Here is a 22,508-nt window from a genome sequence, read left to right as displayed (position 1 = left end):
ACATGATGGCAGATAAAGGCCAAATGGCCCATCCAGTCTGCCCATCCACAGCATACACTATCTCCTCCTCTCCCTATTGGCTAAGCCTCTTTATACCTACATTGTGATGTCATAGAACTTTATGGTTATAAAAACATTGTAACATGATGGCAGATAAAGGCCAAATGGCCCATCCAGTCTGTCCATCCACAGCATACACTATCTTCTCCTCTCCCTATTGGCTAAGCCTCTTTATACCTACATTGTGATGTCATAGAACTTTATGGTTATAAAAACATTGTAACATGATGGCAGATAAAGGCCAAATGGCCCATCCAGTCTGTCCATCCACAGCATACACTATCTCCTCCTCTCCCTATTGACTAAGCCTTTTTATACCTACATTGTGATGTCATAGAACTTTATGGTTATAAAAACATTGTAAACTTCAATGCTCACAGCTCTAATGAATTTCAAAAATATACAAATTATAATTGTAAATTGCTCAGACCCATAACCAAATACATCTGTGATAACTACAGACTATGGTTGTTGAGGGACCAACATTGCTCTTTACTGTCCCAAACCACTCGCTATTTTTTAAAGATGTTATAGAATGAAATACGCTATAATCATTTATCTGATATGTCGAGCGGTTGATAGTAGTTCTGACAAACAACCATAGATTCAATAAAGTGCCTGTGCTCAGTGCTAGAAGAAACCGTTAGCCATATCAAAACTGTTGAACCCACCCCCCGACTCGAGTTTCGGTAACTCTTCCTCAGGAGGGGAAAGGTTTCAGTCTTGATCTTTTTGCAGTCTGAGATGATCGTAGCCAGTACAGGTGTCCCCTACTGAGAAAGAGTTACCGAAACTTGAGTTGGGGGGGGGGGGGGGGCGCAACATTTTTGATATGGCTAACGGTTTCTACTAGCACTGAGCACTGGCACTTCATTGAATCTATGGTTGTTTGTTAAAACTACTATCAATCGCTCGACATATCAGATAAGTGATTATAGCGTTTTTCATTCTATAACATCTTTAAAAAAATAGCGAGTGGTTTGGGACAGTAAAGAGTCCCACAACAACCATAGTCTGTAGTTATCACAGATGTATTTGGTTATGGGTCTGAGCACTTTACAATTATAATTTGTATATTTTTGAAATTCATTAGAGCTGTGAGCATTGAAGTTTATTATTAATCCTCACAGATTATTATATAAATCTCCCTAGTAGGATATTATAAAAACATTGTAACATGATGGCAGATAAAGGCCAAATGTCCCATCTAGTCTGCCCATCCGCAGTAATCTTTATCTCTTTCTCTCTCCGAGAGATCCCACGTGCCTATCCCAGGCCCTCTTGAATTCAAACCCAGCCTCTGTCTCCACCACCTCTTCCGAGAGACTGCTCCACGCATCTTCCTAGCTTCTCTGAGCTTTTCTGGATATTGTTGCTTGTCTTTCTCTTTGTGTGCTCTTTTATAGTTTTTTGTAAGTTGCTTTATAAACACTGAACAATCAAAAAATTCTAAATAGAACAAGCTTTGCCGAATATACAGTATAGGAAGAGGACTGTAGTGGGATCAGTAGCAGCGGACTTTTTCCGGTCAATATTCAGCTAACAGTGGTCAGTGTTTTCTTAAGTGCTGGCTAAAGTAGTGCTGGATATTCATTGCCAGCCTCTGACTGGGCACTGGCACTCAATATCTGAGTGATTGATGGCACTGAGAAGTTATCTGGGTATGGCTGATATTTAGAATTAGGACTGCATTATCCCCTGGCTGGCACTCAAATTTGCACACGCAATTTAACTGAGTAATGAGACAAATAGGGCTTGATTCTCTTTTGGATGCCAACATTGGTGGCTGCCTACAAAGTGGCTGCTGATCACATGTCACTCATATGGCGGCATCCAAATGAGAATTGTGTCTACAGTCCCGGTCAGATGCCCGAAATGTATGCCAGCATTTTGCAGGTCTACATGTAAGGCATCTGCCTCACATCTATGCAGACACATAGCAATGCTTAAGCCTGCCCAAGGCCACTTCCGGGTGACGCCATGCCCTTGCCCACCTTAGGCGTGCTTAAGCGTGCTCCGAAGGCCTACAATGTGAGCATCCTCGGAGAGCTTTTTTTTTTTTTTTAGCAGTAACCAGAATTGAAAGTCTTGATGACTAACACTTGGGAGCAATTACATCAAACTTGTACTCATTCAAGCCTTTTTTTTGTGATGATTATTACCATGTATCTAATAAATGCACATTGATTTCTCTTGTATAAGAATTGCAAATCAATGCATAATAGAAATGATAAGCAGCAGTAGTAAGTGAATCATTTGTAATATTGGCCAACAATGTTTCTGCCAATGTATCGCTGGAACCAAAGAAAAACCATTAAAAAAATTGGGATGAGAACTGGAAAACTTGCCGCATTGTGCAAGCTTTTAGCATTAGTTTGCAATCAAAAAACAAAAAAGTGGTATTGTTTGATTATCCATCAACCCCCCTTTTTTCTGGGAACAAAGCATTGTGCAAGATGTGGCAGGTCCACACATTGACCTGTCCTGAAGACCCAATGGCTAGTTGAGCATATAAGATCTCCGCAATGATTATGAAAAAAAATTGTATGTGCTTGGTTTTTGCTGTACTGAATTCAGAATGATCTCTTGCTTATTCCTTGTACATATCCTGAAAGTTTGTCAGACTGGCTGTAATGCCCACCAGGGGGGGTTGAGAGGCACTAAGCAAAGCTTTCTTTACAACCGCCCATAAAGTTGCTCCGTTTCTGTTTTCCTTCATCCTGTACTACTCCGTAGACTGAAATGTCTTCCACATAGTTTCAGCTGTGCCACCTCTCTCTTCCCACGTGCCGTCGGAAATAGCAAATGGCAGAGACTGCTCCTGTGTTAGTTATTAACGCTGAGAAAAAATGAACAAAATATAGTCTGTGTTTAAATTGTACAACTGATTATATAATTGATCACTTAAAATTTACTGACAGAAAATGTTTTTCTTGGCAGTTTAGATTATTTACATGTCCTACGCTAAAAGGTTGCATATACAACAGATTTCTCCGTAGAATTTTATCTTTTCAAGCTGGATCATGGGAGTGTGTGGCATAGGGGTTAGAGCTACAGCCAAAGAACCCTGAGGTTGCAGGTTCAAATCCCACGCTGCCCCATGTGACCCTGGGCAAGTCACTTAATCCACCAAAAATCATATAATAGAATGAGAAAGAAACGATCAAATTCCAACTGTAATACCTTTCTTAAATTTGTTTAAAAATTCTTGAAACAGACACAAGCTCATTGAAAAACATCTTGAACTAGGCCAGTTACTGGGCAGACTTGTACGGTCTGTGTCTGTGCATGGCCGTTTGGAGGAGGATGGGCTGGGGAGGACTTCAATGGTTGGGAGGGTGTAGATGGGCTGGAGTAAGTCTTAACAGAGATTTCGGCAGTTGGAACCCAAGCACAGTACAGGGTAAAGCTTTGGAGTCTTGCCCAGAAATAGCTAAGAAGAAAAAAAAAAAAAAATTTAAATTGAATCAGGTTGGGCAGACTGGATGGACCATTCGGGTCTTTATCTGCCGTCATCTACTATGTTACTATGTTACTATCTTCCTGCTCTTTTAAGCATTTTAAATTATGCTAAGGGGAGAGCTTGTGGACGAAACAGCAGCTAGCTTGACGTCGGCGAGGACTGGTGGGGATGCAGTGACATTCTTAAACTACTAACGAACCCTGCCCTGCAGCTAAGTGCTTGATTCTTTGAAACTTTTTGAAATTATCATATTCTAAGCTTGCATTTTTGAAGAAGCAAAGTTGTATGCAGCGGGACAGGAGGTGGGATTAAGAGCCGGTGAGGATTTAGTCCCTTTCTAGTGCAGTTGTAAAATTCTGCAACGCACGGGGATCTGAGGCTCTCCCCTTAGCATAATTTAAAGTGCTTAAAAGAAAAGGAAGATGTTTTTCAATGAGCTTGTGTCTGTTTCAAGAATTTTTAAACAAGTCATTTAATACCCAATTGCCCCAGGTACATTAGATAGAGTATGAGCCCACCAGGACAGATAGGGAAAAATACTTGAGTACCTGAATGTAAATCACATGAGGCTATAAGTGGTATATAAATGATAAATAAATAAAACTCCAACTCCTCCTATCTTTCCTTTAGAAAAATGCTAAAGACCTACTTATTTGACAAATTCTTCTGAATTTGATTATAATACACTGTGCTTGTACAGTCTCTTGATTGGTGTTAACCACGTTGAACCTTTTTTTTTTTTTTATAAATCTTTATTGATTTTCAAATATTGACAGTGCAATAATAATAATAATAATAACAGCTTATATACCGCAATACCGTGAAGTTCTATGCGGTTTACAAAGATTAAGCAAAGGTACAAGTTGATTGACTTTAAGAGGGGAGGAAGAAAGAGGGTTAATAGGACAGGAAATCCATTTTTGAGGAGAGAGTGATCAATAGAACAAGTTAATCGCTATAGAGGGGAGAGAGAAGAGAGGATCAGTTGTCTAGATACTTTAGGAACAGGTGTGTTTTCAGACGTTTCCTATGTAACTGAACATATAACAAATCAAGAAAAGCACTTTGTTCTCCAGATTTATCTAAAAAAAGAAAAAACCCAGAGACATAGGAAAGAACTATTGGCTTTGAGGCCTAGAGCTCTTGCTCTGGGGGCAACATTTCTTGTTAAGTATCCTGAAAAATGTTTTGTTACCTATCAGAATAAAAAATTTTTGTTCTTTGAGCCTAAACAACTTACAGAATTTATAGAGTCGAGGGAAAGGTTGGTAACCGTTCCTGATGTTATATGATTTGCCAGCGGCTGTAGGAAGGTGTATCTTTTGCTGTCTCTTTTGTAATAGGTTAGTAATTTCCTCAGTGTTTAATTTCTACTCTTGATCTCTTATATTGTGGACTAAATAAGAGCTATATTTTCTTTTTTTCTATATTTAGTATTTATAACTTTATATTTCTTGATCTGTAACAAGTTATGTATATGCTTGTAAAATTGAAAATGCAATAAAAATTAAAAGAAAAGCACTTTGAACTTACAAAGTTCAGGTTACTGCGGTATATAAGTAAATTTGTTATTGTACGTTAACTGAAAGGATTATTTCTACAATTTCAATAAGATATTTATGACAGCTTGGAGGCTGGGAACTCACGGTATAACATTTTTGAGTAGCAGGGATGGGGGCATAAAAGGAGACTGACCTTGTTTGTTCTGTTTAGGAACTAAGGTTTACTATGAAGCTCTTCCTTCTACAGTATCTGTCTGTTTATTCATTCGTCATTTCTCCCCATATTTTCATTTGTTTAAGACAGGGGTGTCCAACCTGCGGCCAGGTGAAGTATTTTGTGCGGCCCTGGTCGAGGATGATGCAGTGTTTTCCTCTGCTGCCCCCGGGTGTTTACCGTCTTGCCGGCTCCTTCCTCTGTCTTGCTGCAGCGTTTGTGCGGCCCCAGAAACATTTTTTTTCGGCCAATGCGGCCCATCGAAGCCAAAAGGTTGGACACCCCTGGTTTAAGAGAAATCTCAAAGGCTTTCAGAAAGTTCAGCCTGCCAATGAGACTTTAACCTTTTCCTATCGTAATAAATTTTACATTACACTGGTTCCAATTGTAATTATTTTAGCAAATATCTTATTGAAATTGTAGCCACAATCAGCCAGGGTTAGAGTAAAAGCCTTACAGCAGCGGTTCTCAGTCCTGTCCTGGAGGACCACCATCCAGTCAGGTTTTTGGGAAAGCTCTAATGAATATGTATGAGAGAAATTAGCATACAATAGGCATATTCATTAGGGCTATTCTATAAACCTGACTGGCTGGTGGTCCTCCAGGACAGGGTTGCGAATAGTGACACTGCCTTAACCTTTTCCTATTGTGTGTCCCTGATGACGGGACATTCCAAAAAATGTCGTTGCCATCATATGTCCCATGGCATGGGACATACAGTACACCTTCTACTTATCATTTGTCCCATCTATTGGGCCATTGTGTTTACAATAACCGTAAATGATAACGGTGAATAATACAAAACTTTGCTAAAATAATTACAATTGGAACCAGCGTAATGTAAAATTTATTACGATAGGAAAAGGTTAAAGGCTGAACTTTCTTCTACTTTGGGTAGGTTTGAGGCCCTCTTTGGAATGGAGTCTAGGGCAATTGCCCTGTTTGCACCCTCTAAAGCCAGCCCTGATAAGAACTGTTTCACTGGGGTAGACCAAAGGTCTATCAGACCCAATATTCTGCAATTAACAGTAGCTAAGTCAGATAACCATGAGAGACCAGGTGGACTCCTTGATCAGAAAGGGATTTTTCACTCTCTGGAAACTCAGATCCATTAAAGCTTATTTCGATACAGCGGCATTCAGAACCCTAGTCCAATCCCTCGTACTGAGTCTACATTGCCTATTTAGCAATTTCCCAAAAGAACATGCAGCGTTTACAATTGATGCAAAATGCAGCGGTCAAACTGATCTTTGGGCTGAGGAAGTTTGACCACGTGACACCCTACTACCGGCAGCTGCATTGGCTGCCAATGGAGGCGCGCGTAAAGTTTAAATTTGCCTGCTTCTGCTTCAAAGCACTACACGGACTTGCCCCTAAATATATAACTGAACTTTTCGTCTTCTCAGCCAACAGACACAAGGGAAGCTCACATTCCAACTTCGTTTCCCCCCCAGTGAGATGTTGTAAACTGAAAAAACACCATGAACATCTTCTCTCGCACCAAGCAGCATCATGGGGTAAAGACCTAGAACAATTGCTTTCGCCCACTTCTTATGAGGAATTTAGGAAACGTCTGAAAACACACCTGTTCCTAAAGTATCTAGACAACTGATCCTCTCTTCTCTCTCCCCTCTATAGCGATTAACTTGTTCTACTGATCACTATCTCCTCAAAAATGGATTTCCTGTCCTATTAACCCTCTTTCTTCCTCCCCTCTTAAAGTCAATCAATTTGTACTTTTGCTTAATCTTTGTAAACCGCATAGAACTTCACGGTATTGCGATATATAAACTGTTTTTATTATTATTATAACAAGTACTTAGCAGGATCCCAGATAAATATTATACATCTCACACTGAGAAATAAACAGTGGCTTTCCCCTAGCTGGAGCTAAAATTTCACCTAGAACTGTGGCACAGAATAGACATAGTGAATGCTATAGGCTTACCCGTCTTCCAGGCATTTGGAGACTGCATGGCAGAAGAGTTTGCTGCCCAGCTGGCAAAGGCAAGAAACACTAGACACATATCACCGTGGCCCGAGGAAAGCAGCCTAGGACCTTTTCCTGAGAAAAGAGAGCATGAGAAAGCCCTTCTAAGATATTGTGGGTCGTTGTGCTACGCTACGTTATCCAGATTTATTTTAATGGACAAAAATATCAGAGGTCAATTAAGAAAGACTCCCTTCACAGCTCCACTCTGAGCTACAGATAAACTGGTGCCTTTCAAAGCAATCCAGAAACAATCTGCATACTGAAAGATGGTATGTCAGTGTACACCCCTTATTCCTGGCACTGCACATCTCGTATAGGGTTGTGTGCACAGACACCTGGCAATATGCAGAGTGCTATTTTCACTCTGGCAGTATTACCCTCATTCTATAATTTGGTACCTAAATTTAAGGCCCCCTTTCAGTAAGCTGTCTGGTCACTTGCCTGCCTGGTGCAAAGGTGGCATACCTCACGCATCACTTAGATAGAATTTTAGATAGTGCTGGGGAGGAGCCAGCTGTCTTAGTACATGTAGGTACCAATGACATAGGAAAATGTGGGAGGGAGGTTCTGGAAGCCATATTTAGGCTCATAGGTAGAAAGCTGAAATCCAGATCCTCCAGGGTAGCATTTTCAGAAATGCTCCCAGTTCCATGCACAGGACCCAAGAGGCAGGCAGAGCTCCGAAGTCTTAATGCGTGGTTGAGATGATGGTGCAGGGATGAGAGAGTTAGATTTGTTAGGAACTGGGCAACCTTCTGGGAAAGGGGGAGCTTGTTCTGAAATGATGGGCTCCTCCTTAAACTGGATGGAACCAGGCTGCTGGCGCTAATGTTTAAAAAGGTGATAGAGCAGCTTTTAAATGCGGGGGAAAGCCGACAGTCGCCCAGGAGCGGATGGTTCGGTGTGAGGTATCTTTGAAGGATACTATTGAAACAGGATATTTGGGGAGTCCCAGTAGCGAGGTTTCAATAATGGTGAAAGAAAGCCAGGAGAGTTTAAGAGGAAGGCAGAGTAAAAGACTTAAATTTTCCCTGTCTTCTCAGAAGCCTGTAGTTGCAAGGAAATAACACAATTTGAAGTGTCTGTATACAAATGCTAGAAGCCTAAAAAATAAACTAGGAGAATTAGAGTATATAGCACTTAATGATGAGGTAGATATAATAAGCATCTCAGAGACTTGGTGGAAGGAGGACAATCAATGGGACACTGTGTTACCTGGGTACAAATTAAATTGCAAGGCTAGAGTGGACATAGATAGCAGTGTGGAATCCATATGGAGAAAAATTCCATGTGTGAAGGGAAGGAATATAAAGTTAAGGGTTATACTACTGTCCCCTGGGACAAAATGAGCAAACAGATGAAGAAATGTTTTCAGAGATTAGAAGTGCTGGAGAATTGGGAAACAGTATAATGGGTGATTTCAATTATCCAGAAAAATTTACAGAAGGACAAGAGCAGGAACTCGATCAATCAGCAAAAAAATTCAAACTATGCTCCCTTCTGAAGAAGTTCAAATTTCTGCCTTATGCATAAACCACAGGTGAGAAAAAAGACCTCAGTGTATACAGTACAATGCTTAATTAAGCAAAAGCCGAAATAGTCAAGCATACACACCTTAATCATAGGCCAAAAAAACTCCACATATTTTAAACATACTATCTACTTTCTGATAGTATGTTTAAAATATGTGGAGTTTTTTTGGTCCTTAGTAGAATGCAAAGCATAGTACAGGAGTTAACTGTGTTGGGTCTGCTGGGAAACAGTGATCATAACGTGATCAAATTTGAGCTGATACCGGAAGTGACGTCACAAAAGAAATCTACTGTATAGGCATTTAATTTTCAAAAGGGCAACTATGATAAAAATGAGGAAAATGGTTAAAAAGAAGCTAAAAGGATCAGTTGCAAAGGTTAGGACTGTAAACCAGGCATGGATGTTATTAAAAAATACCATCGTGGAAGCCCAGACCAGATATAGTCCACGTAACAGCAAAGGTGGAAAGAAGAGGAAACGAGAGCCGGCACGGTTAAAAGGTGAAGTGAAAGCAAAGATGCTAGGAATTATTAAAAAAGGGATGGTTAGCCAGGATTTGGGGATGGTTGTTTAAATTTATAGACCGCTACATATGTACCTAGAGAGTATGCAGTTTCTATGCTCTATTCTATAAGTTACAGTATGTGCCCATACCTAGGGTTACCATATGGCTCCAGAAAAAGAAGGATGGATTCAGACCCCTCTCTCTAGCAGTATGCAACCACTTCCCCTTAGCAGTGTGCAGTTGTGCCTCTTGTCTCTGGCACTCTCAGTTTTGGCATCACTCCTCCCTGGCAATGTACATGCTCATGAATTACCTGTCACTGCCTGTAGATCCTTGCACTTTGTTTCAAGCTGCTTTCCTCTGGCGCATGGGTTGAACTGGAACAGGGGCAGTTCCTGCTCCTGTGACCGGTTTCTACTACCCTGGATTCTTGACCTCAGTAGATGAGCTTGGCTAGACATTAGGGATTTTAAATTAGCGGTAAGTCTTTTAAAGGCTACAACTGGCAGACTCAATATCAGTGCTCTCTCATTAGCCTCACTCTCATCTTCTTCAGGAAAAAAATATTCATATGTTGTTTCTGCATATGTCACAGGAGCTCTTCCACTCTTGAGTCCAGAGATGCCCTCTTGTACTACTTTTTTATGATTCTCACAGAATAAAACTGGGCCCATTTCTGGAATAGTCACTGCATGATTGCTTGTCTGGGAAGGTGAACCACAGGGGCCAGGAACCTGCTGACCATCCCTTGATTCACAATCTTCCTGAGGTGTGTGCTCATAATTCTCCCCAGCTACTTCCTGGGCTGTGATGACACCTTCATCCTTGAATATACCAGCTGCCTGGCTAACTCCATCAGTCACTGACATTGGACTCCTACCATTCATGTGCATTCCCTTCAGTGGTGAGCAGTCTGGGGGTGGGAAGCTCCTTGTTTGCACATCATTGGTATATGGAGCATCATCCCATAATGCCCCCATGAACACCAGCTCCATAGAGTCATCCTTCACTCTCAGGCTTTGTGTAGTCACGTGCACAGGACTGTGTTTGTGTTTCTCCAGGTGAGGGACAAGTTTCCTGTCTGAGCTAGTAGGAAGTTGTTTTCCCCCTGGCTCGTGTTCCTGCCTCTGGAAAGCTGCTTTATCACTACCCTTCTTCTGTGTAGTCTCAGACAGTGTTTCTGCTGGATGGATGCTCTCCCTACTTTTGGTCACCAACCTCAGCCTTCTGTCTTGCTCTGTGTTGGAGCCCAGCCATGAAGCTTCTGCTCTTGCGGAGCGCACGTGGAAGTCAGAGTCTGATTCCCTTAAACAGTTTGAAAGTCCCCACGAATCAGTGACTTCTGGGAGCTCAGCATTTTCTGTCACTAATTTCTCCAGCAAGTATGTGTCGTCATTGTTTGGGTCTAAAGTCTGTTCAGTAGGATATGGAAAAATTATGTTTTCTGCACCTTGTGTCAAGAAGCTGGAAGAGGAGGTCGCTGAGCAGCAGCCTACTTGCATTGGTTGATCCATGGTTCCTGATGGGCTACTATCGAGGGTTTGTCCCTGCCTCTGTGCTCTCTGTGGCCCAACCTGCATGAAGGAGAGTTCATTAGGAAGACATCTTTCTGCCACATGCAGCCTGTCAGTAGTCAGAGCTCCAATAGTGGAGTTGTCCTCAGAATGCATATTTAGGCTGCTTCCTGCCCTGGATTGCTGTGAAACCAAACAAAGGGCCCTGTGAGAAGAAGCAGATGCTGAGGAACTAGGCACTGAGTGCTGATAGAGCAAGGATGTGCCCCTATCACACAAAAACCTGCTGACTGACCCCAGGTCCATCTCCTCCTCACTGTCTGACAGGACAGTTGGCTCCATGGGACTGGATGCTGGGATATCTGAGCATGTAGGCTGTGTGTCCACTCCAGAGCACAGGCTGACTCTGACCCTCCTGGCTCTCCATTCAGCCTGCTGGCACAGTGGGGTCTCCGTTTGCTCGGTGTCACTCAAGTTTTGCTCATCTGCAGTGGCCAGGGAAGCTTGCAACAAGTTACATTCCTCAGTCACCAAGTAAAACTCTGCCCAATCCCGATCATTCAGTTCAACGCTGTACTCAAATTTAGCCATACCTGTAATACAATTCAGTACAATATAATACAATACAATCACTTATATACTGCAATTATCATGCAAGTAATTCAAAGTGGATTACAAAAAAGATGTAACCAGGTAGATTCTGGTTAGATACATATTTAGGTTAAATTAGGTCAAAACAAAAATTCAAGTTTCAAGATTATTAACATTTGATATTCCGCTTATCAGACTTCTAAGCAGTATACATGTGATATATATATTTAAAAACAATAACAATAAAATCAGGGGACACAGACAATTCAACAGACTTACACACTGGGAAATAAGGGTGAAGGAGGAGAACAATGTGTGGGATAAGATAGAGGGACAGAGAAGGGTAGCACAATTGGAAGGGGCCCTTCTGCATGTTAGGATCATAGAAAAGTATGTATTAGAGTTTCTGACTTAGATTTAGGTTAAAGGTCAGAAGCGTCTTTAAATAGTCTCCAAAAAATGCCTTAGCAAATGCTTGAATGAAGAAATTAGTCACCTAGGAATTGCTTAAATAAGCAGGTTTTTTGCTTCCTTCTGAAACTGATACACCTTGGGCCTAATTCTATAAATGGCCTTTATGTCCAATTTAATAACACTTGGTAGAGAATTTCAGATCTTATCAGCTTGATATGAAAGCAAAGAAGAATGAATTTGTTTGTATTTTATATCCACTGCAGAAGGAACATGAATAACCAGTTGATTTCCAGTGCGTTACACCCTCAAAGCCAATAGGGAAGGCACTAATGATAACAAAGGGGAGCCATACAATGGAATGTTAGTTTAAATCATGATTTTATTTTTGTCATCAATGCAAACTTCAAAGGGGAGTTATTTACCCCCTTTTCTGTGCATGGCATATCAGCCTGGCTAAAGTGTTCCGCAGGGACTATAATTGCTTTTTCAATTTGTTAGAGCAGCCTACAGAAATTAAATTACAATAATCTAATGAGCATAAGGGCTTGCACAACAATTCTAAAATTGTCAGACTGAAGGCATTTTCTGACCCAGCAAAGCTGTTTATTTATTTAATTTGATTTATATCCATTCCTCCCCCAGAATGGGTTACACGGTAATATACATACATACACGGTAACATACATACATAACAGTTAGCAAACAAGGCACAGAAGACTAAGGCAATATGGGTACAGTGAGATACGTCTGTTCAATTGTTATGGATTAGCAGACACTTGGGGCCCAAAGCATGCATAGGTTTAAGTTTCGCTGTTCTTACTCAAGAGACTGACATGAGTTTCTAAAGAATTTTAAATGAAGGCCCAGTTGGGAAGAAAATGTCCGGAAGTGATAGTATGCTCTGTGATAAAGCCAGCAGAACTGTAAAGCCTAACCATAACAGTTCGGTCTTATCAGTTTTAATTTCATACGATACCAAATTGCCCAGACTTCACTACAGGCTTGTGCAGTATTCATCAGAACGGTGTTTTTTATGCATCACAGGAACGAGGAAGGAAATGTTGCCTGCATAGGTAAAGAATTTCACATAGAAATATGATAAAAAAATATTTTCAAATTATCTCGTCAATATATTAAACAATATAGGGGAAAGTTCTTTCAGTTAGGAAACCCTGAAACCAACTATGAAATTTAGCTGATATACTGTAACATAAAATATAGTAAATGATGCCATCCAGTCTGCCCATTAGTTATTCTCATTAGAAATACATAATTAACTTGTCTCTTCTTTGATATTTCTGTAAAGTCCACCTGGTATTGTCCTAGGTTCCAACTGCTGAAGTTGCCATCTAATCAAGCCATTGTGACATCACTGCTGAGGTTAGCTCTTAGGCATTGGTGGAATGAGGCATTATGACATCACAGTCTCAGCTCTGGAATGTTGCTACTCTTTGGGTTTCTGCCAGGTAACATAGTAAATGACAGCTGATAAAGACCTGAACGGTCCATCCAGTCTGCCCATTAGTTATACCCACTAAAAATACATGATTAAATTAACTTGTCTCTTCTTTGATATTTCTGGGTCATAGACTGTAAAGTCCACCTGGTATTGTCCTAGGTTCCAACTGCTGAAGATGCCATCTAAGCTCACTCCAGCCTATTCAAGCATCCCGTTGTTTGCAGGATATCTACTATAAAGTCTGGCCATTAACTTCCTCATGTTCCAAGTTAGTGGCGTTCCCATTGATGTCCTCCCCAGCTCATCCTACATCGAATCATCACATATGGGACACAAACCGTATAAGTGTGTCCAGTATTGGCCTTAGTTCTTGTCATTCAATATATTTAGCAAAAGCAGATGGTTTGAGGTTGAAGGCAGAGGTTGAGAATGAGGAACTCATGGGAGCATTCAGTACAGGACCTGCAGTGGCCCGGTGCATACCAGCTGCTCACATACCTATCTGGTCATAGTGCGGGTCCAGTCGCTTTTTTTGGATCACCAAAAGTGATCACTTTTTATGTGCATCAGCAAGCCATGTTAGAGCATCAATCGCTCTACTAGTTTACATAGCATTTCAATATTAATGAGCTTATTTGCATGGCCGGATTGGAGAATGAACGATCATACAGAAAACCACGCGGGGAGCCGTTTTCTGCACTGAGTAGGCAAAAGCGATTTTCACTAAAGGTGTCAAAACAGGTTTAGCGACGATGGCTGGCTTTAGTGCATCTGGACCTGAGTCTCCATCTCTATAGCTCACTACACCTACCACCAGGCTACTCCAGAAGCCTGCTTACAGTTCTAATAGGCCTGGCCACAACATCTGAAGCTGTCATAGAGGCAGGTATTTTCGGTCTCATTCACATCTTTGTGGAGTGGTGGTGGGAGGGAGTCAATGACCACTGGGGGAGTAAGGTAGGATATGCCTTCATCTCTTCAGTGGCCATCTGGTCAGTTTGGACACCTTTTTGGCACTTATTTGTTTTTAAAACAGATGTAGCCTCAAACATCCAAATTGTGCCCTGGACATTTTCTACAGTGTTTCATCCAAATCATAAGCCTGCTCCAGTCTCACCCAAAACACATCTCCGACATGCCCCCTTGAGATTTAGACGCACTGCAAACAAAACAGCATAGAAATCTGCTTGCAAATTGGATTTCAAAAATTGCAATTTGGAAGGTTTGGAAGAAAAATGCCCATCTGTCCCTTTATGCCTCTTTTTGGACGCTTTTCTTTTTTGAAATTGAGCCCTATGATAGGATAAATAATATGACAATCATACAAAACAATATATCCAAACCCTCCCCACTCTACATTCCTCTAATCAAGTGATCTCAAACTCAAACCCTTTGCAGGGCCACATTTTGGATTTGTAGGTACTTAGAGAGCCTCAGAAACAATAGTTAATGTCTTATTAAAGAGTTTGAGACGACTGAGTTAAGAGGAACGGTTAATCTGCTGGCTGGGTTGGAAGGCAGAGGGGAGAACAGGACAATCAAGCCATTGTGACATCACTGATGAGGTTGGCTCTTATTGGTGGAATGAGGCATTATGACATCACAATCTCAGCTCTGCTTCCCAAAGACAAACAGGATGTCATGGTTACAGTTAAGCCAGTGGTCTCAAACTCCAACCCTTTGCAGGGCCACATTTGGGATTTGTAGGTACTTGGAGGGCCTCAGAAAAAATAGTTCATGTCTTATTAAAGAAATGACAATTTTACATGAGGTAAAACTCTTTTTAAAAAATCTTTATTAATTTTCAAGTATGAGCAGTGCTATATATATATACACACAGAATATAAAGTCATCATTTTCCCTCTAACCCTATTACTAATCAATGATGTAAACAAAATTATTCATAATACAATAAAATACCACCCCCATCCCCACCCTCCTGGATATGCATGTGTATAATAAACAAACCTATATTAAAGAGAGATATCAATTACATAGATGCAGTAAAATCTGTCAAGGGGCCCCAAACTAATTTAAACACCTTATTATTCCCTAACAATTCCACATTCAATTTTTCACATGTGTAACTAGAGCATAGATTAGCCCACCAGAAAGGGAAGTTGAGACGATCAGAGTTCTTCCAATTTCGAGTTATCATCTGAATGGCTATCCCCTATCATAATCTTAGTTAGTAATCTTAGTTAGTTATGTCATGGCTAAGGGCTCCTTTTATCAAGCCGCGCTAGCGGGGTAAACGCGCACGACTTTTCATCACGCGCTAACTCCCGCGCTGGTCAAAAACTACTGCCTGCTCAAGAGGAGGTGGTAGCGGCTAGTGTAGCCGGCGGTTTAACGCACGCTATTACGCCCGTTAAACTGCTAGCATGGCTTGATAAAAGGAGCCCTAAGTCTTAATAATAATATTGTAATTTATAGCTAAAGAGACATATGATCAAGAAACTGTTTTATTTTACTTTTGGGATTATGATAAACCTACCGAAGGCCTCAAAAGAGTACCTGGCGGGCCACGAGTTTGAGACCACTGCTCTAATCCCACAAAAAGACAGAAATAGAAAATCTCAGTGCTACACTAAAAACCATTAAGGGGCACCAAGATTTAGACACCACAATAGGGTGCGTTCAGTCCAATTCTATAAGAGCACTTAGGCATATTTATTTATTTAAACATTTATACACCGTATATTACCTATCCAGTTTACATAGCCACAGTCATAAATAATGGACAGTACAAACAAATTAAATGGTCAGAAAAAAACTTTGCTATAAGAATCAAGTGAAAGGGAACTTGAGGGCTTTGCAAATGCTTATCAACTCCGCTGCAAGGTTAATCACAGGGGGCTCCTAGGAGTACCCCTATAACTCCTGTGTTGAAGAAATTACACTGGTTACCTGTGCAACAAAGAGTGCAGTTTAAGATTGGTGTGATTATACATCAACTGTGAAATTGAAATGGATAAGAACCTCTTCAATGTAGACAACAAAACAATAAAATACAGGTTCTGCACGCAATTGGATTGATTTTGAACAAGAGGAAAAGACCTCAGAAGCCTGCACCATCGAGAATGTTAAATTCTATAATAGAAGTGTTAAATACACAATTAAAAAGTTTTTTTGCTAACCGGTCAGGAGAGGTGTGTGAGACCAATGATAGAGAACCTGTCCTGCTGAGTAACCATTATAGAATTTAATATTCTCGATGGTGCAGGCTTCTGAGGTCTTTTCCTCTTGTTCAAAATCAATCCAATTGCGTGCAGAACCTGTATTTTATTGTTTTGGTGATTATACATCAGACATTGTATCGTGCTTCCCCAAAGATCTTACAAGAATTCTTCCAGATCTATAAACCGAGAAGAGAGCTTAGAGATGTAAATGGGATGCAATTAAGTTTGGAGGGTAGAATGTCGACTAGGCATGCTAGGATCGGAGCATCAATGATATCTGTGGCTGGCGTAGAACTGTGGAATGCCTTGCCTGGTATCCTGCGGTTTTGTATGGGGAGGACGAATTTTAAGAAAATGCTGAAAACTCAATTATTTGCCAATGCCTTTTCAGTTGATAATCCCCTTTTAGAATTTTTCTGACATCAGTGGATGATTTAAAGCTTGCTTGTATTTCTGAACTGGGTGAATTTGTGCTCTATCCCTATTATAACAGGGACGATGAAAGATCTTGTTTAGACATGTCTATGTTATATGTGATAATCGAAGGGAAACAAGATTTTATGTATGTGGTATGGAAACCGCATAGTTGTATGCGGTATATAAATTTTTAATAAATAAATAAATCTAATAAAACATCAGCAGATACTTCTAATCTAATCTAATCCTTAGGTTTGTATACCGCATCATCTCCATGTTCGTAGAGCTCGACGCGGTTTACAGTAGGAGAAATAGGAAGGAACTACAACAGAGGGTTAGAGGTAGAAGTGTGAAGAAAATTTAGAGGACTTGGGATGCCAAGATATAAGAGTTTCCTTGATTCCTAAGTTGGAGGGAGACTTACATTTTTTGAGAAAAGCCAGGTTTTCAGATGTTTGTGGAAAACTTGGAGAGAGCTCAAGTTCCGAAGATTAGCATTTTAGGTTGCAATTCAGAGCATAAAATAAGATCATATTAGGGCACAGATAGCAGTTGAGGAAAGTCTTTGTTTAGTATTTAACATTAGTTTAAAGTACAGCTAAAAAAAAGTAGCCCAACAGTGCATATTTTTGCAAAGGTCTTTTCAGAACATTCATTACAGAATACTGTCGTAGCTTTGCACGCTTCCCGCGTCTAACTTTGGGCACAAGCATTTATGCCTGCCAAAAGCTGGTGCATGTGCTCAGTTGGGCGTGCAAATCCAAGTATTCTATAACATTGTGCCTAGTTTCTAGGAATGGCCTGACCCACCCATGCCCCTCACTTTCTTTTGAGTTGCACACTATGTCATTTAGGCATGTGTGGTCTCACTTTTTATTGTAAAGAGCCATAATGTGACTATGAGAAAGCTCTGAGGTTCTGCAAAAGATTTCAAACTTACACATATTATTAATTTTGTAACCCTTGATCTGCTTGTTCAGACTGGGATTATACTTTAAAAATGATTACTACAATGTTTCTACAATAGTTCAAGGATATATTTTAAAAAATTCTCTTTAGTCTGGATTGTCAACAGTAACAAATTCCATAAATGTGACACTTGAGTAATACTCAAGAGATGTTGCAGTTGGTATATCAATTGGACAAGACTTTTACAGGTTTTGAAAAACATTTCAAGCCAACTGTTTGATAACCACAATGGAGGACTTCAGGGAATGCACATTGCAGACCAGTGGAATAGGATGTAGAGCAGATGCACGCATAACTCCTAATTACTGCCAATTAAGTGTGTCTAATTGACTAATTAATTTACATGCACATTTGGGCAATCTATACAGAAGCTGGAGGTAATGTCAAGTTATAGAATGAGAGGTTGACTTTCTAATCATTCCCATCAATTACTTCCTGATGAATAAACACAGTCTTCAGACTATTTTTCTCCAGTGGAAAACCTTGGCCAAGTTGCAAAACTTCATGGAATTTGTTTCCATAGTTACTGCGGTGAGTACAAAATTGTTTTTCATGTATGTGCTGGGAAACTGTGCATTGAGCATTAGTGCAGAGCTTTCGCACTGGTCCTTAGTTAGGAGAAGGGTGGGAAGTGTGTTTTTGATTTGGTTAGCATCTATTAACATTGAACCCATCTTACCTAAATTACAACCAAACCACAGTAGATCCCCCATAAAACTAGTCATAATTGAGAAGGCACAAAATTATTTCTACCTATCAAATCAAACAGGTACAAGGTGAGAATGTGCAAAGGTCACACAAGGGCAAAAGTTATTAAGTGATTTGTTATCATGCAGGATGATTTAGGGGAACATACAGGAGCCAACTGAGCTTCTTTCGGACAGCAGTATGGCACTAGCTGAGGCTTAGCTCCAGTCTGGGCCAGAGCTAAGATCTTTTCCTAGTTGAAGAGCTGTTTTCTTCCCAGCTGTAACACTAGCCTTTCCCAATTTTATTCCTCTTACTTGCTGCCAGGTTTTCTCCAGATTTTGACTGCTGAGATGCAGCTGGCAGCAGGTGTAAAAATCTAAAACTTCCTACAAACAGAGATTAGAAATATCCAGAAAAACATCAATAAACATGTGAAACAATATACCTGGGTATCTTTATCACCTCCGACCTACTGCCAAGTGAATCTGGAGCCCCGCATAGGTGCAATGGTGTGATCCTAAAATGCTGTGTTTACCCTCTGCAGTCATCACGGTTCAGCTTAATCAGAGCACTGTCCAGGTGCTAAAAATAGAACCAGGCTAGTGAAAATGTCAAGTTACCCTTGGCAGCAGACCCATAAATAGACTAAATGGAGAAAGCTGAGAATGAGGGACTCATGGGAACATTCAGTGCAGGTTCTGCAGTGCCCCGGCACTCTTCAGTTCCCACTTTTGTATGGCCATGAACTTTCAGAATACAGTACATCCAGGTACAGAGCACCCTCCCCTTCCCCCAAATAAATCATGTGTCCCCTCTTTGCTATAAAGGGACATGAAAATATTAGATCTCAAACTTCCCTTTCTTCTCACGGATAAACTAAGTTTATTTTCTGGTTTTCACCTCTTCTCTCATTCTGTCATCTGGAGTCAGACACCCTACCTGCTGCACTGAGCAACTCATACATGATACTCTAAAGCAGTGTATCTCAAACTGTGTGCCAAGGCACACTAGTGGGCCTCCTGAGATTTCAGGTGTGCCGCGGTGCACTGGGGAGGAGGAGAGGTGCCAGCACCAGCTGACTGCCTACAGGATGTGCCTCTCTTGATGAGCACCTATCCTTCTCTCTGGCTCTCTTCTCTTCTGGCACCCCCCCCCCCTCTACTGGCATCTCAGGGCCCACCTGGGGGGCCTTCACACACATGTGGACATTGACAAGATGATGTCACAAATGCGTGTGATGTCATCATGGTGATATCCGCGCACTTCCAGGTGCCTTGAGCCACAGCCACTACCTTTAGTGTGCCGTGGCTCAAGAAAGTTTGCGGGACACTGCTCTAAAGAATTGGTCTTCATTCCCAGCCCTCAAGAGCCACCAACAGGTCAGATTTTCAGGATACCTCTATTGAATATGTATGTGAAAGATTTGCATACAAAAGAGGTAATAAGCATAAGAACAAAAAAATAGCCTTAATGATGGCCAGTCCAATGAATATGCATGAAAGAGATTTATGTAATAAAAGAACTCAAACATGAAATTGCTGATCTGCTGTTGCTCCCTCCTTTACAAAGCCGCACTAACATTTTTAGCACCAGCTGGGGCGGTAACAGATCAGACGCTCATAGGAATTTTATGAGCATTGGAGCTGTTACCACAGCAGCCTGCGCTAAAAATGCTAGCATGGCTTTGTAAAGGAGGGGGTTAGTGATCTGTAATCTATCACTAAAATCGTCTTTAATACATGAAGATTGGAGGGAAGATCCAGGAAATTACAGACCGGTAAGCCTGACTTCAGTATTAGGCAATAAAATTATGGAACATATAGACAAACATAATTTAGTGAGACAGAGTCAACATGGGTTCAACTGAGGGAGATCTTGCCTCACCAATTTGCTTGACTTCTCTGAAGGTGTGAATAAACGTGGATAAAGGTTTAGACAGTTGATGTAGTGTATAGATTTTCAGAAACTTTTGGCAAAGTTCCTCATGAGAGGCTCCTGAGAAAGTTAAAGAGCCATGGGATAGGTGGCATAGTTCAGATGTGGATTAGGAATTGATTATCAGATAGAAAACAGAGGGTAGGGTTAAATGGTCATTTTTCTCAATGGAGGAGAGTAAACAGTGGAGTGCCGCAGCGATCTGTACTGGAACCAGTGCTATTTAACTTATTTATAAATGATCAGGAAATTGGAACGACGAGTGAGGTGATTAAATTTGCAGATGACACTAAACTGTCAAAAGTTGTTAAAACGCATGCAGATTGTGAAAAATTGCTGGCAGACCTTAAGAAATTGGAAGACTGGGCATCCAAGTGGCAAATGAAATTTAATGTGGACAAATGCAAAGTGATGCACATTGGCAAGAATAACCCAAATCATAGTTACCAGATGCTAGGGTCCACCTTGGGGATTAGTTCCCAAGAAAAGGATTTGGGTGTCATTGTAGAAAATACGATGAAACCTTCCATCCAATGTGTGGCGGAGGCCAAAAAAGCAAACAAGATGCTAGGAATTATTTTTAAAATGGATGGTATCAGATGATAACACGTAATTGGAAGAATTGGGATCGCCTCAATTTTACTTTTTGGTGGGCGAACCTATGATCCAGTTATAAGTATTACTAAATCTACCGTTTCATTAGTATTATGGAGAGAAAAGAAGTGCCAAATGGATAACGAAACTCTGACAAGATGAAAGCAAAGACTAGGCCCAACACAATAAGAATAATAAAATGACTAGACAACAAAGATACATTTCTTTTTTCTATCTTCTATTTATTGAATAAAAGGTGCTATTTTTGGAATGTGCTTTTGCAAGAAGGGTTTAGACATATCTGGGGCCTGCAAACCCCCCACCCCCACCTAACTCATTGGCCTTCAATCTCCAGCACTGGGATAGACCACCTTTGGCGTCTCTGGTATCATCTCCCACACAGGAGCTACAGCTACATTACATTGATGTCTTCTATCTCGCCAATACCTTTCAGTTGTAGGCGGTTTACAAGAAATTAGCCTGGGCATTCCCAGGGAGATTACAAGGTTGATAGCTATAGTATGCATCGGGATCTGGGGATGGTTGATATGGTTTGGTTAGATCATTTGACAAATTTCTTGAATAGTATGGTTTTCAGTTCTTTCCTGAATGTTTTGTAGTTGGGCACCATGGTCAGCAGATTTGAGATGTGGTGGTTTATTTTTGCTGCTCTGGTGGCTAGTAGACTGTCATATATTTTTTGCTTTGTATGCTTTTGACTGGGGGGTGGGTAAAGTGTGCTCGAGTTCTCCTTGGTCTGGATGTGTTTTTCCAGATTAGGCGGTTGTTCAGATAGTCTGGTCAATTTCCATTTAGAGCTTTGAATAGGGTGCAGTAGAATTTGTGTTGTATGCATGCTTGTACTGGGAAAACTGCGTAATGTGGTTGTATTTTTCAGCAAGTATATTAGTCTTAGGACTGTATTTTGGATTGTTTGTAATTGTTTTAGTATGTTGGCATGGCATGACCGGTAAAGTATGTTACAGTAGTCCAGGAGTCCTAGGATTAGCACTTTTACTATGAGTTTGAATTGCTCGTTGTTGAAGTATTTTCGGACTTAAGTTGCGCATGGTTGCGAATGCCTTCTGAACCATTTTGCTGATTTAAAGTTGCATGGTGCAGCCTTTGTCTATCATTATTCCCAGCAGTTTTAGGTTGGGTTGTAAGGGATATGTGATGGAGTTTATTTCTAGGTTTGTTAAGGTTGGGGTTTTGTTTCTTTCTAGAAGTAAGAATTTGATTTTATCTTGGTTCAGTTTGTGGTCTCTCATCCATTTTGACACTGTTTCTAGTGCAATATGTAGTTTGTTCGTTGTGTTGGGGGTGGTTTGATCAAAAGGCAGGAGGATGGTGATATAGTCTGTATAGCTCTATGAGGTTATACCTGCTACGGTTGCTGAAGCTAAGCAGACTTTATAGCGACTTCCGCCCTGCAATCCCATCCCCATTTCCTTTCCCTCGAGCTCTCTTCCG

General features: G+C 40.8%; 1 protein-coding gene across 5 annotated transcripts; it reads right to left on the bottom strand.

Annotated features, from left to right (window-relative positions):
• Positions 1–1,110: 1,110 nt before the first annotated feature.
• PERM1 (PPARGC1 and ESRR induced regulator, muscle 1) lies at positions 1,111–21,500 on the bottom strand. 5 transcript variants are annotated; one of them, XM_033922910.1, is made up of 5 exons: positions 18,952–19,082; positions 12,610–12,854; positions 9,584–11,377; positions 7,188–7,304; positions 1,111–2,899 (listed from the first exon to the last, which is right to left on the bottom strand). In XM_033922910.1, exons 3-5 carry the CDS (start codon positions 11,373–11,375, stop codon positions 2,820–2,822), a joined length of 1,989 nt encoding a protein of 662 aa, XP_033778801.1. In that variant the 5' UTR covers positions 11,376–11,377; positions 12,610–12,854; positions 18,952–19,082; the 3' UTR covers positions 1,111–2,819. The 5 variants fall into 5 exon arrangements, with proteins under 5 accessions (XP_033778801.1, XP_033778802.1, XP_033778800.1 ...); XM_033922911.1 differs by having other exon boundaries at positions 12,623–12,854; XM_033922909.1 differs by having other exon boundaries at positions 12,766–12,854.
• Between the last annotated feature and the right edge of the window lie 1,008 nt (positions 21,501–22,508).

This window comes from Geotrypetes seraphini, chromosome 15 (assembly GCF_902459505.1).
Source record: "Geotrypetes seraphini chromosome 15, aGeoSer1.1, whole genome shotgun sequence".
NCBI lineage: Eukaryota > Metazoa > Chordata > Amphibia > Gymnophiona > Dermophiidae > Geotrypetes > Geotrypetes seraphini.
This window is presented reverse-complemented; position numbering and strand designations above follow the sequence as displayed.

Coding starts and splice junctions, on each gene's coding strand:
- PERM1 (XM_033922912.1), bottom strand. CDS start 11,375: ATGGCTAAATTTGAGTACAGCGTTGAACTGAATGATCGGGATTGGGCA. Junction 7,305..9,583: donor GGATCTACAGGCAGTGACAG/GTAATTCATGAG, acceptor CTCTTTTCTCAG/GAAAAGGTCCTAGGCTGCTT. Junction 2,900..7,187: donor TCCAAATGCCTGGAAGACGG/GTAAGCCTATAG, acceptor ATTTTTTCTCAG/CGTTAATAACTAACACAGGA.